Below are 15,048 nucleotides of genomic sequence, written 5' to 3' on the forward strand. Positions count from 1 at the left end.
GAGGCTGGAGAGGCAGCGGTCTTTGCATAACTCCCCAACGGCCTGCGAGTCCCTGGAGACCGTTCCAGCATTTTGACTGTATGTCCGAATCGAGAAATATACGGCGGTGCCGGTTATAAATTCCTGGAGCGAGTAGAGTAACTGGAAGAAAAAGTTTGTACATGACAGTACCCCGCTGGCTCGGCGCCAGAAACTCCAACACCAGGAAAGTCTCCGTCGGTGCTGCAGAACTCCCAGGCCGTGAGAGGTCGAGACGTCTCAACAGATGCTTCGGCTCCTAAACTGGACGAGAATCGCGGCGATAAAGGTGGAATGACATTGTCCCGATGTTAGTGGGGGAACAACGGCATTTGTGTCCGGTTTTTAGAGCGAATCGGCTTCCTGGTGAGTTGCCAGCGGCCGCAGCTGGGAGCTACGCAGTTAGCAGCCACCAACAAACCCGGGGAGTGTGTGGTGAGATGGTGTGGAGGAAGCTTCACTCTGTGTCTGACCCCTTTTTTCCCCACACAATTCTTTTAGTACAAGTAGCGTGGTCTGCAATATTTACAAAACAGTGACTAACACAGCTGCTTCACTACAAATAGATAATGCACATGAAACCAAAATGTTCCCATCTCCATCACTGATGGCATTTACACCCCGTGGAGCCCAACGATCCCGGAACGCCTCTAAACTCACCGTGGATTGCGCGTGTTCCTTTTCAATATTTACCCGAGCACGAACATACCCACTAAACATTGCCAGGCTTTGGGATAGTGTGGAGCAGGATTCACTCTGTGTCTGATCCCGGGAATGTGTGACGGAATGGTGTGGAGGGAGATTCTCTCAGTGCTTGATCCGGACTGTTTGATGGGAGGGTGCGGAGGGTGCGCTCACACTGTGTCTGACCTCGGGGAGTGGAGGTTGGGTGGTGTGGAAGGAGATTTATCTCCGTGTTTTATCGGGGGACTGTGTGATGGGATGGTTTGGAGGAAGCTACAGTCTGTGTCTGACACAGGAATTTTGTAATGGCACAGGCCGGAGTGAGATATTCTATGTGTCTGACCCTGGGAGAGTATCATGGAATGGTGTGGAGGGAATTCTCTGTGTCTGACCCTGTGAGTGTGTGATCCGACAGTATGGAGGGAGCTGCACGTTGTGTTTGATCCCAGGAGTGTGTGATGGGACTGGTTAAAGGGAGCTTCACTCTGTGTTTGATCCGTGGACTGTGTGATGGGACAGTGTGGACGGAGCTACATTCTCTGTCTGATCCGGGGGGCCTGTGATGGGACGGTGCGACGGGAGCTTCACACCGTGACTGATCTGGAAGGTGTGTGATTTCGACTGCGTTGAAGGAGCTTCACTCTGTTACTGACTCCGGGAGTGTGTGATGGGATGCTGTGGAGGGAGTTTCACTCTGTGTCTGACACAAGAATTTTGTAATGAGACGAATCTTACTTAGATCTTATCAATGTCTGATCCTGGGAATGTATCATGGGATGGTGTGGAGGGAAATTTTTATGCCTGACCCTGTGACTGTGTAATCCAACGGTGAGGAGGGAACTTCACTGTGTCTTATCCGAGGAGTGTGTGAAGAACTGCATCGAGGGAGCTTCACTCTGTGTCTGGGCTTGGGTGTGTGTGTGTTGGGACAGTGTGGAGGGAGCTTCATTCTGTGTCTGACACAAGAATTTTGTAATGGGATGAATTGGAGATAGATTTTCTCAATGTCTGACTCTGGGAGGGTATCATGGGATGGTGTGGAGGAATTCTCTGTGTCTGACCCTGTAAATGTGAGGAGGGAGCTTCTGTCTGTGTCTTATCCGGGGAGTGTGTAAAGGGCAGCATCGAGGGAGCTTCACTCTGTTTCTGACCTGGGAGTGTGTGATGGGTCGGTGCGGAGGGAGCTTCTCTCGGTGATTGACCCCAGGGTGTTTGATGGGATGGTGTGGTGGTAGCTGCTCTCAGTTTCTGACCCAGGGACTATTTGATGGGTCGGTGACCGACCCTACGACACAGACCGTGACTGAAACCAGTTCGATTAGAACCGTCGGGAATTACACCTGGCGCACGGCCATTAACGGGAAGGGCGGGAGTTAAATGGGAGGGTGGGGAATCGGCCAAAAATGTTCCCATCCTTCGGGCGGGGAGGTTCACACATTCAGATGTTCACACGGACACTGTCAGTCCGGGTCTGGGCTCCAGAAGAGATCTCAGTTCCTTCCACTTGGTCTCACTGAACCGATTCCCCCTCAGCCTGAAACAGATGGAAGAATAAAGATGAAATAAACAGATTACACAACAGTGTCAGTAACAGTGGGCTGGGGTTAATGTTTCAACAACACTCACAGACAAATATCACCAGAAAACCCGCGGATCCGCTGATATTTTATCACATTGAACATTAACAAAATCACTCACGCGATCCAATCCAGACTCGGGAGGGTCAGTATGAGGTCTCGGAGAGCGGGGATAGATCGGTCTGTGAGCGAGTTCCATCCCAGGTCCAGCTCTGTCAGTGATGGGTTTATACTGAGAGCGGAGATGAGATCCTCGGCACCAGAATCTGTGAGACCGACACCCCCCAGCCTGGAAATGAGAAAGAGAGTGAGGGTGAAGGACACAGAGAGACAGGAGACGGTAGAAATCCCCAGTGTTTATCAACACAATTACTGGTCACGTTAATGTTCAGTGTCAGACACCCAGTGACTGTAAACACAATCTCCCACAGTCTGGTACTTACCCCAGTTTCTGTATTTTACGCTCCGGGTTCCTCAGAGCCGCGGACACCAGTTTCACTCCTGAATCTCTCAGTTTATTGTGCCCAATTCTAAACGCAAACAGACAAATTGATGAACAAAGTGATTCAAACCGTGGGTCTGAGGGAATTTCTCTCACTCGGATATTTCAGGAAACACTAAACCCTTCAGTAAATCACTGATCGGAGTTTCCATCGCTGTCAATGTCCCTCACTGCCCAGCTCCAGGGTATTCACCGAATGTCAGTAATGTAGTCTGTCGCTGTGACTTTGTGAACTCCACATATTCTGTCTCATTCCCCGATGGTTAGAAAAGTGTTCCTGACGTGAGAGGGTCGGAAGCGGCAAGGGTAAGAGAGATCCCACTGGAGGAAGGGGGATGGGGAAGAGAGATCCCACAGGAGGAAGAGGGATGGGGAAGAGAGATCCCACAGAAGGAAACCAATGGGAAAAGATAATCCTACAAGACGAGAGAATGCAGAAATAGATTGCAAGGGAGGGTGTGCCTGAACTGTGGAGAGGAAATGTGCCCATGGGTATCTGGTACTGAGCAAAGTCACACAGGTGGACTGATGGTGATAGCCACGCACGGAGAAGGGCAGGGGAGAACAATCTCACAATGGTATTTCTTTTCTTCTCACTGGTACAGTCCCCTGACGGTCTCTTGTCCCTCACCGGGAAGTGTGTGTGAATCTCTGACCCACCTGCTGCTGACAGTGTCAGTATCACTGAGAAGGAATATTGTCAATGGACGTGTCACAGGCAGCGAGAAACACGGCCATTCTTGTGATTTACTACTATTAAAGCAACGGCTGTTGTTCACGGGTCATTTGTCGCAATTCTTCACAATCAGATTTAATACAGTCTTACCCAAATTCCTTTACATTGAAACAACACAATGGAATAGTTTCACCGTTCAGAGTGAGAGATTCAAGTTACCTCAAAGCTTGGCACTTGTGCAGCCCTGGTCCCAGTCGCTGGATTCCTTCACACTGAATGTGGCAGCCAGCCAGGTTGAGGTGTTTTATTGTATCACAGAGTCCGATGACATGAGACAGGACCGCGCAGTCAATCGGGGTCAGTGTCATTCCACTGAATGAAAGTGTTTCCACTGATCCCAGCGTATCCTGAGCCAGTCCACGATTCTGAGACTCAAACAGGTAGTGCAATGTGTTCAGGAGGCTCCTTTTACCAGCTTCACACTCTGTGTTTCCAATCTGACGTTTAACCTCCTCCTTCACCCAGTCAATCACCTGGCAGGTTGTTTGATGAGGAAATGGACCCAGAAATTCCTCCAGACCCCGAGCTGTCATTGGGGAGGAGAGACCAGCAATAAAACGGAGAAATACCTCAAATCGCCCATCAGTCGTGTTGCGGGCTTCAGTGAGGAATTTCAGGATACCCCTGGGATGTGGATCCAGGAATTGTGCGACTGCAGCTACAAACTCTTGGATGGTGAGGTGTGGGAATGTGTACACCACGCTCCGGGCAGAATCCTCTCTCTCCAAAAGCTCCATCAGTAATCCGGACAGGAACTGGGAAGGATGCAGATTGTAGTTGATCATATCTACATCTGTAAACAGAATCTTCTTCTCGGACACTCCTCTGAAGGCCATCTGACCGACCCTGAGTAACACATCACGGGGGGTTTCAGTCTCACGGCCGTGGTTTTTCAGGATGTTGTAAGTATAGTAGGAGTACAGTTGGGTGATGGTCTTGGGAACTCGCTGCGGGTCCCTGACTCTTTGTGTGAAGAAGGGGCCCAGTGCCTGAGCGAGGACACAGCAGTAGGAGGGGTTGCAGCTCATGGTGTACAAGATCTCGTTCTTCTTCACGTGTTTGAAAACAGCTGCTGCCACCGTCTCATCTTCAAAATGTTTGATGAAATATTCCTTCCGTTCCTCACCAACAAATCCTAGGATTTCAGCCCGGACACTGATGTCTGCCTTTTCCAATAAATGTAATGCTGTGGGTCGGGTGGTCACCAGCACTGAACACCCTGGGAGCAGCTTGTGCTGGATTAAACTGTACACAATGTCCGACACCCTGCATTTGAATTCAGGATTTGGGCAGACATTCTGTGATTCTGTGTCTCTCTGACTGTCAGCAAAATTGATCCTGTCCTTGAATTCATCCAAACCATCGAATATAAACAACAATCCTTCTGGGTTCTTCCAGACCTCTCTCAAGGAATTCCCAAAGTAAGGATACTGATCCAGAATCAGTTCCCTCAGGTTTATTCTGCAGTTTATGGAGTTTAAATCCCGGAATTTGAAACTAAAGACAAACTGGAATAGTTGGTATATTTTCCCCGTGGCCCAGTCATATACAATCTTTTGTACCAGTGTTGTTTTCCCGATCCCCGGGACTCCGGCCACTGCTGCAGAAATCCCGGATTTGTTTCCAAAGAAAGAGCTTTTCAATTTTTGAACAAAGCTCCTCTTGAATAACTGATCAATCCAGATTTTTTCCAGCTTTCCGCGGAGATGTTTTTCTCTCCACTCCTCGTGGTCTCTGCCTCTTGCCAGCAGCTCATGTTCCACCAGGGTCTGATCTCGAACAGTAGAAATGACCGTGAGCTCAACGTATCGATCAACCAGCTGGAAAATCTTCACCTTGTCCTGCGTCAGTATCGTGTTCACTCTCAGTTTCTCTGTTTGCCCGTGCAGAATTTCCATGTGCTTCCATCGAACATCTTGGGACAGACAGAAAAAGATCGTCAATGTCTGATTTGATGAAGAGCACTGAACATAGCTGCCTTAACAAGAAAAATGTTCAAGACATTGTTTGGGTGAAATAGGGAGCTCAGAGATAAGAGTGTCTGGAAGTGAACGATGGCCCAGAAACATTTCTGATCTGATTCAGATATGTAGTTAAAGGCTCCCCCTCCCCTCTGTTCATAATTTTCAGATGGTCCAGCGAGCACCAAGTGCACAAGTGATTCTGGAGAGGAGAGTGTTGTGTGGGGCGGTGGTTTCACTGCTTTCACTGCTCAGCTTCTGCTCAACTGTGCAACACCGCAGGGGGGGTAACAGTGGAGGGGAGGAACAATTTACTTGCTCAACTCTTTTTACTTTTCTCACAATGGGCCTGATGCTCTTGACACGCCTTTAGGTTTAAGCTGTCAATACTGACCCACAGAAAAGGAACATAATCTTGGTTTCCATTTCCAGTCTGAGCCAGTCACGGTGTAACATCCTTGAACCGAGGAGCTGGTACGTGAACTCGGGCAATTCCCTGATGTCCGCAGAGGAATAACATCAAATCTCGGCCCCACTTTAGTTCTGAGCAGTGTTACTTCCCTTGCTGGCGTTGGATGTGTCCAATCGGAACAGTTTGGATTCAGTTTTGTCAAATCTCGGGATATTCGACATTAGTGAAAGGGGAGCGCTGAGGCTTCCTCTCTGACCAACTATAATGTCTGCTATAAAACTCATAGAGGCCTCTGGGTGCACAGCCCGAGACCTGGAAGGTGCCGGGCTTTGTAGCAGATACAAATGGTTTCCTGTCCTGCAGCCAGAGCAACAAAAAACCTGCCTCCTAGATTCTGACAGTCTCTAAACAAGCCTCAAGAGACAGGTATTCAGACTCTCAGAGTGAAATAAAGATTTGAGATTTTCGTTCCATCGCTTACCTTTCAGATGCGTGGGCACTTCAGATAAATCTTGGTCAGTGTCCATGTAGGCGAACTGGCCGTCACCTGTTCAAACAGATTAACCTGCATGAAGTCTGTTCTGTGTAATACTGTAAATTCATCAGCATTTACATCTGTAACACATAGTGTATTGTTCACCGTACCACGTTCCCGTATTTCATTCAATATCCTGCTCAGCTTCGGTAAATGGTGATGTAGTTTCACAAAGGATGCCCACATCACCCTCCGGGCCCCGGAGCCCTTCTCCATCACCAGATCCAGGAGGAGTTTGGATGCGCCCGCTTGGTTTCCCTTCTCCGCGAGCTCAGTCACACTCTGTAATGAACAACGGGGAATCTATTGAGGAGCGGAGGGATGGGTACAAATCTACCCTGAACATGGACTGACCCAGAACATTCTGCTCGCCGCATATCACTAACTGCCATTGAAGTGTTCACAGCGGGGGAGAAATTTTTAAAGAAGCGAGTGGGATCAGTCTAGACTTCCCTCACGCCACAGATTGTGGGGTAATTATCAAATTGGCAAGGTTTAAGCGGAGCAGACATAGTGTGAGTGAGCCAGAGATAGAGTGGGGAGTTGAGTCTTTGTGCCAGAGGGGGAGAGGCGAGACTGTAGGTAGATTTTTGGCAATATTTTACCGCTTTTTCATGGTTAGAACAGCGGGAATGCCAGGCAGGATCATGGAATGCCCTTCCTATGGGGTGTGGCAAGGATAGGGAGACCTCCATTGTCTCTGACAACTGCACCTTCAGGAAGTGCACCCAGTTGCAGCTTCTTACAGACTGTGCTAAGGAATTGGAGCTGGAGCTGGATGAGCCCAGGGTAATTCAGGAGACTGAGAGGTTGACTGACAGGCTCTACAGGGAGGGAGCTATACACAAGGCGCAGGACACAGGTAACTGGGTGACGTCAGGACTGGTAAAGGGGATAGGAAGCCACTGCAGGTCACTCCTCTGTAACAGGTATATGGCTTTCTGTTTCCGGGTACGGCCCAGCAGAGGAAAGCCACTGCGATTATGCCTTTGACACTGAGTTTCGTCTTGTGACTCAAAAGGGGTGAGAACAGTGAGCTGCGCTGACAGGGGGAATTTAATGATTAAGAGAACACACTGGAGATCCTGTTGATGAGAACAAGATTTCTGGATGGTGTGTTGTCACAGCCAGCGATATCTCGCATCGAGTCTGAAACTTTCTTAACGACACGGCGAGCAGCCGGCGGTCGTGCTCCACGTGGTCCATGACAAGAGTAGGAAGTGTGATGAGGTCCTGCAAAGTGAGTACATGGAGTTAGATGCTAAGCTGAAGTGCAGGACTTCCAGGGTTGTGTTATCAGTATTGCTACCTGTACCACGTGCTAGTGAGGCCTGAAACAGGACGATAATACAGTCTACGTGTGGCTGATGAAATGGTGCATGATCGAGGGCTTGAGATGTTTGAATGATTGGGCTCTCTTCCAAGTAATGTGGGACCTGGACAGACATAATCGTTTTGCACCCGAACTGGAGGGGGACTGATACCCTTGCGGGAAGGGTTGTTAGCGCTCCATTGGGAGACGATAAACTTGAGTTGCGGGGTGGGGAGGAGGGGTAAGGTGAAGAACCAGAGTGGATAATGGAATGGTTGTGTGGGAAAGATGTTGTTAAGCCGACATACAAGGTCAGCAAACTACAGGATGAATTAGGTGAAACTAATGTTCCGAGTTGTGTATTATTTCAATGCAAGGAGTATTGTGGGAAAGGCAGATGAGTTTAGAGCATGGATCAGCACATTGAGTTACAGCATTGTAACCATTAATGTAATTTTGGTTGCAGGAGGTGCAGGACCGGCAGCTCAGCATTCCAGGGTTCCGTTGTGTTAGACACGATTCGATAGAGCGGGAGGGATTTCAAATGGAGAGTGGCATAACTCGTCAGGAAAAAATGCTCCTGCATTGCTCAGACAGGACAAATTGGATAGCTGGTCCACTGAGACCACATGGGTGAAACTACGGATTAAGAAAGGGATGACCACGTTAGTGGGACGATATTACCGAGCACCCAAGAGTCAATGGGATTTAGATGAACAAATATGTAGAGATATCACAGAAACAAGAAACAAAAGGTTCTGATGGTAGATAATATTAACTTTCCATTTAGTGACTGGGACACCCATATTTTAAAGGACTGGATGGGATAGTGTATGACAAACGTTTTCAAGTTTCTGGGATCAATATATTGAGATCACAACTATAGACAGTGCATACAAGAATTCTATTAGGGAACAGGACATCGCGGGTAGCAGAGGTGTGTGCAGCGGAACATTTTGGATCTGGTGATCATAATGCCATTACTTTAAAGATCATTATGGAAAAGGATAGGTCTGGTCCGGTTAAGATTCTAAATTGCAGAAAGGCCAATTTTTATGGTATCAGAAAGAATCAGACGAAAGTGGATTGGGACATGTTGTTTTCTGGTACAGTTGTGCTTGGTAAGTGCGAAGGCCTCCAAAACTGAGATCTTGGTGTCCTTGTTCATCAGTCACTGAAAGTAAGCATGCAGGTACAGCAGGCAGTGAAGAAAGCTAATGGCATGTTGGCTTTCATAGCAAGGGGAGTTGAGTATAGGAGCAAAGAGGTCCTTCCTCAGTTGTACGGGGCCCTGGTGAGACCACATCTGGAGTATTGTGCGCAGTTTTGTTCTCCAAATTTGAGAAAGGACATTCTTGCTATTGAGTGAGTGCAGCGGAGGTTCACGAGGTTAATTCCCGGGATTGCGGGACTGTCATATGTTGAAAGATTGGAGCGACTGGGCTTGTATACACTGGAATTCAGCAGGATAAGAGGGGATGATAGGGCATCTGATTGAAACATATAAGATTATTAAGGGATTGGACACGCTAGAGGCAGGAAACATGTTCCCGATGTTGGGGGAATCCAGAACCAGAGGCCACAGTTTAAGAATAAGGGGTAGGCCATTTAAAACCGAGTTGAGGAAAAACTTTTTCACCCAGAGAGTTGTGGATCTGTGGAATGCTCTGCTTCAGAAGGCAGTGGAAGCCAATTCTCTGGATGCTTTCAAGAAAGAGCTAGATTAAACTCTTAATGATAGCGGATTCAAGGGATATGGAGTGAAGGCAGGAACGGGTTACTGATTGTGGATGCTCAGCCATGACCACAGTGAGTGGTGGTGCTGGCTCGAAAGGCCGAATGGCCTACTCCTGCACCTATTGTCTATTGTTGGGATATTGATCAAAAAAGGGTCAGCAGTTCGAATGAGAGACGATAGCCAGTGTTGCCTGGTCAAGTGAAAATGGAGTTGAAGGTAGACTCGAGAAATGAGCTGAGAAATAAGCCACTATATATTTGATCTGTGGGATACCTGGGGTCATCAAGAGAATACAAACTGATGAATGGTCATTAAGGTCGAGCATTGGGAACATGATGTGATGGCAGACAGTGTGGTGTAAAGTAGTTCCCTGTCCACTTGCAATGTCCGTCAAGTGTCACATCACTAAAGCTGTCAACTGTCAATCATTGTCTGTATCCTAACGGGTCTACAAATGTAAACACGAGGAATTCTGCAGATGCTGGAAATTCAAGCAACACACATCAAAGTTGCTGGTGAACGCAGCAGGCCAGGCAGCATCTCTAGGAAGAGGTACAGTCGACGTTTCGGGCTGAGACCCTTCGTCAGGACTAACTGAAGGAAGAGCTAGTAAGAGATTTGAAAGTGGGAGGGGGAGGGGGAGATGTAAAATGATAGGAGAAGACAGGAAGGGGGGGGATGGAGCCAAGAGCTGGACAGGTGATTAGCAAAAGGGATATGAGAGGATCATGGGACAGGAGGCCCAGGCAGAAAGAAAAGGGGGAGGAGGGAAAACCCAGAGGATGGGCAAGGGGTATAGTCAGAGGGACCGAGGGAGAAAAAGGAGAGAGAGAGAAAGCACGTCTTCCTAGAGATGCTGCCTGGCCTGCTGCGTTCACCAGCAACTTTGATGTGTGTTGCTTGGATCTAAAAATGAACGTGTTCACAAAGTTAGAGACAGGCTTGTATTGCTGAATAAAGTTTCATGGTTTCTGCAAACGAAAACTCTATTCCTGATGTTGACCACAAGCATCTCAGGATTTTCATAGCCCAGAGTTGCCGTTGCACCGGCTCTGTCAGTCTGTAATAGATTCAGTAGAATCTACACTCAGTCTATGTTCCTCCCACTTACCTGATACTCTCGCCCAGTGAAGTGATCTTCGCCCATTAACATGAAGCTGATTCCCTCCACACCCTCCTCAATCGCCTGCTCCAGTCGCTCCATGTAGAATCTCGTCAACCGGAACAGGTGGTGATCCTCACAATGTGACAGGAAGGCGGAGAATGCGGAGTTCAGGTCTGTAGTCAGTCACAGATCATAAAATAGTAGAGTGTACCATGCATATGGGACACGATGCCAACTTAAACCAATCCCATATTCAGGAACATGGTGAATATCCCTCCGTTCTCGACCTACTCATGAGTTGAAACACCTCTCAGATGCTCTGGGTATCTGTTTCCAGTCCCTCCCTAGGCAGCACATTCCAGACACCAATCACTCTCTGTGGAAAACATGTGTCCTAAATCCCCTTTAAACTTTACCCTCTAACTTCAAACCTATTCCCTCTAGTATTTGTGATGAAACCTGTCTGCACCCTCTCCAGACGGCTCACATCATTCTCATGATGTGGTTACCAGATTTGTGCACAATACTGAAATTGCCTCTTAACCAACGTTCATCCAGTTACAGCCCAACTTTTACAAATACCTCAACTCATCGCTACTAATTGTGTTGCCACTTTCAGGGAGCTGTGCACTTGCATCACAAGACCCGCCCGTACATCATTCTTATTCACTGTGCACATCGGCCGCCAACTTCACCTCCCAAAGTGCAACCTCTCCCATTTGCCCGAATTAACTGTACCTGGAGACTCTCCGCTCGTATTTCTGATTGGATGCTGAACAATTTCACAACAGTCCCAAATTTACCCAACTCCGCCAATTCTGTAAATCGACGAATCAGTCCACCCATGTGGTTTTACAAAGTACATCATTTTGAACAATACATAGTTTATTATTAATTTATTTACATCACACACGACGCATGGCAAGACAGTGATCTTTGAGGACACTACCGGTCACAGACCTTCAGCCAGAATAACGCTCCTGCAGTCCTGAGTCTATTTTATGAGCCCAAGACAACTTTGAAATCAATGTACAAATTCTCTGATTAAGATTCCTCAAGCCGAAACGTCGATAGTTAATTTCTCTCTATAGATGCTACTTGACCTGCTGAGCTCCTCCAGCACTTTGCGCCGTGCCTTCTCTACTTAACATTTTGTTTTACTTTACTCCTATTCGCCAAGGATATTTCATTTCTTCGGTAGCCACCACGCCCCCCTCCCGCCCCGCCAGAAACCCTGTTTAAAATTTCTCCTTTTCACTGTCTCCCGCACCCAACCAATTCTCCCAAAATATAATGTTCTTTAACTCGGCCACAGAAAATAGACACCGGAAACTCCCCTCACCTCCACTGAGCATCAACTCGAAAATCCAGGGAGAATTGACCATTGTCCGTCCAAAAAAGAAAACAACATTTTTTCTCTCACTGGCTGTTGGAGGCATTTCCCACATCAGGATGTACCAAATACTGACAGAAATTCTGTCTGTTCCCTGGACTGTTACATTGTCCGGTGCTGTATTCCTGTCTGAATTTCGCCCATACCCACCTTAACCATATAACAATTACAGCACGGAAACAGGCCATCTCGACCCTTCTCGTCCGTGAAGAACTCTTACTCTCACCGAGTCCCACCGACCTGCACTCAGTCCATAACCCTCCATTCCCTTCCTGTCCATATATCTATCCAACTTAACATTAAACGACAATATCGAACCTGCCTCAACCACTTCTGCTGGAAGCTCGTTCCACACAGCCACCACTGTCTGAGTAAAGAAGTTCCCCCTCATGTTACCCCTAAACTTTTGTCCCTTAACTCTCAACTCAGGAGCTCCTTCTCCTTTCACTCGGGTGAAGATTTGCCTGGTGAGCGGAGTGATTCGACCATTCCCGTTGTTAGGTCCTGCGCTGAACCTGGTGAATTGCTCCAGTGCTCAAGGTCGCTTTACCAGGAGGATCAATGACCCCGTTTGATGTACCTTCTCTCTGCGCCTTTAGCGCCCAGGTTTATTCCTCTGAACTATCTACACCTGCATCATAAGGACAGAGTCTTCATGGGAAAGAGCCAGGTGAGCATACCTGTGTCCATTCTGACTCTGACTGACGTTGGTTGATGGTCGTTTCCTTGTCTGCAAGAATGCACCACCTGCTGGCGATGATCTGAATTACACAAATAAAGCAGAGTGAGTCAGTTGCTGTCCCCTTCAATTTTAAAACACTCCTGTAAGGTTGCTGCTCCGTCTCCTACATTCCAGGGGATAAAGACATCCTCTCTCCAGATTGTGGCCATCCTCTCCTCAGAATAGAGGCCTTCTGGCCTTTACCACATGCTCGCAAATCTTCTCTGCACTCTTTCCACTTTAACCAAGTCTTTTCAAACATATAGCGTCTAGAACTATACTTTGTACTGTTAACACTGTCTCACCAACGACTTATACAACGGCCCCATAGTGACGAACACAACTCTTTACAGTTCGAACGACCCGGCTTCCATTTCCGCCGCTGTCTGTAAGAGTTTGCAGGTTCTCACTGTGATCGCATGGGTTTCCCCCGAGTGATCCGGTTTCCCCCACAGTCTCAAGACGTACCGCTGGGCAGGTTAATTAGTCATTGTAAATTGTCCTGTGATAAGACTAGGATTAAATCTTGGGATTTAATGGGTAGCGCGGCTCGCTGTATCTCAATATTGAATAAATAAAATGATGTCCCAGCTCCTGCACTCAGTACCCGGACTGTTGAAGGACGACGTGATAAACACGTCTTCACCACCCCATGTCGCCGCATTGAGCGAACTGTGCACTTATTCTCCTCGGTCCCTCTGTTCTCCGACAATCTCAGACCATGAGCTGCTTGTTGCCGCGAAGGTGAGGAACAGACTCAGTGGATTAAACCTGGTAGAGATGAAGCCAAAAGAACTGTGGATAGAAGTAAAGAGCATTATACAAGAGGTGGAGACAAAAAATATCACACCCTTGCTTTGAAGCAGGCGGCCATTGTTCTTAATTTTTAGTTAACCTGTCAATCATGCAAACAGGTAACAGTAGCAACACATAAGTCACCGGGGCCAGAAGTGACTTAAAAATAAAAACAAATATCTCCTTGATCGCTGTTCCAATGCACAGACAACTGGTTGTTTGAAAATAAAAAATCCGAAATAAATATCAGAAGCTGAATTATTCCCACCTTCATTCCCCGAGAGTGTCAGTTTCTGAGAGTGTGGATACGGTGTATCGTTTTGTTACAGATAGCCCCGCCCACCGCCCCACACGGAACTCTCGTAACCATGGCAACACACAATGCTGGAGGAACTCAGCAGGTCAGGCAGCTCTCTGGATGGGTGTAAATAGTCAACGTTGCGGACCGAGTCCCTTCATCAGGACTGGACTGGAAAGGGGAAGAGGGCAGATGATTGACTGATTTGGAAGGTGCGGCTTGTTATTCTGTGAGACTCGGTGCTCAGGGTCTGCGAGCAAGCAGCTGCCTGTCCTGTCCGTGCACATTCCTCAGAACAGGGAGCGGCCTTTCTGCTGAAATCAAATCGAAACCGTTCGACAAAACACCGTCATTCAAGCGTGAAGGAAGTTTAATATTGTAATTAACCCTTTCTGCTACAGGGAAGAGCGATAGAACCAGTGAAGCGATGTAAGGACATTACCCGGGGTCTCGAACCCGCAAAGTTACCAGTTACTTCGCTCCCCTGTTTGCTGCGAGCTTCCAGTATTTTGTTTTTATCTCAGACTCCTGTCATCTGTAGATGCGCTAAAAATAATTTTCAAGCTTCCTTCAAATAAATCAAACCGACGCATTCCGAAAAGCGACGTTTCGTAATATAACTGGGATTTGCCGGGATTCGCCCTGTCATTCGCCCTGTAGTTGCGTTTTAATGAGGGACAGAGAGATCGGTGACAGATCACTGCCCCGTGGGATTTCACATGTTGCTACCGGTGTGAAAGATGCCTTCAGCTCTCACTCAGTAGAAACCGCCCTGGAGAATATTTCTGGTTGACGGTAGCAACGTCGTTTCTCTTAATCCATTTGGACAATGATTGACCCGTTAACATGAATATGTCAGGACTGCCCTCTGCCACTAAATTCACTCCCGATCCCGATCAAAGCCGAGTTTCGCTGTAAACGCTGAATACTTGTACAGACTCATACACAACACTTACCTCTGATGCTGTAACCGGACGGCGTTCAGTGTGGTCCCGGGAAATCACAGACTGACTTCCCGGGTGACCGACAATGGTCCTGCACCGGTGGGCTCACCCTGTACGGAGAGTTGAGTCTGAGCTGCTGCTCCCGAGTCCGTCGGTCATTACAGATGGACAGGGCCGGGTGAGCCAGGGTAGAGCGGGACTGTCGCGGTCCGGGTCACACTAACTCTCACCGGCTCAGGACGGGTCCGACAGCGGGAGGAGGCGGGAGTGGGATCAATGCAGCAATGGAAAACAAACAGGCTGCGCTAACCATTCTG

General features: G+C 48.0%; 1 protein-coding gene across 1 annotated transcript; it reads right to left on the bottom strand.

Annotated features, from left to right (window-relative positions):
- Positions 1-2,148: 2,148 nt before the first annotated feature.
- Positions 2,149-10,694, bottom strand: LOC140207674 (protein NLRC3-like). Its single transcript, XM_072276235.1, has 7 exons — positions 10,587-10,694; positions 6,536-6,707; positions 6,372-6,437; positions 3,677-5,432; positions 2,723-2,809; positions 2,401-2,568; positions 2,149-2,236 (listed from the first exon to the last, which is right to left on the bottom strand). The coding sequence occupies exons 1-7, from the start codon at positions 10,677-10,679 to the stop codon at positions 2,149-2,151; spliced, it is 2,430 nt and encodes an 809-aa protein (XP_072132336.1). The 5' UTR covers positions 10,680-10,694.
- Between the last annotated feature and the right edge of the window lie 4,354 nt (positions 10,695-15,048).

Source organism: Mobula birostris, chromosome 13 (genome assembly GCF_030028105.1).
Source record: "Mobula birostris isolate sMobBir1 chromosome 13, sMobBir1.hap1, whole genome shotgun sequence".
NCBI lineage: Eukaryota > Metazoa > Chordata > Chondrichthyes > Myliobatiformes > Myliobatidae > Mobula > Mobula birostris.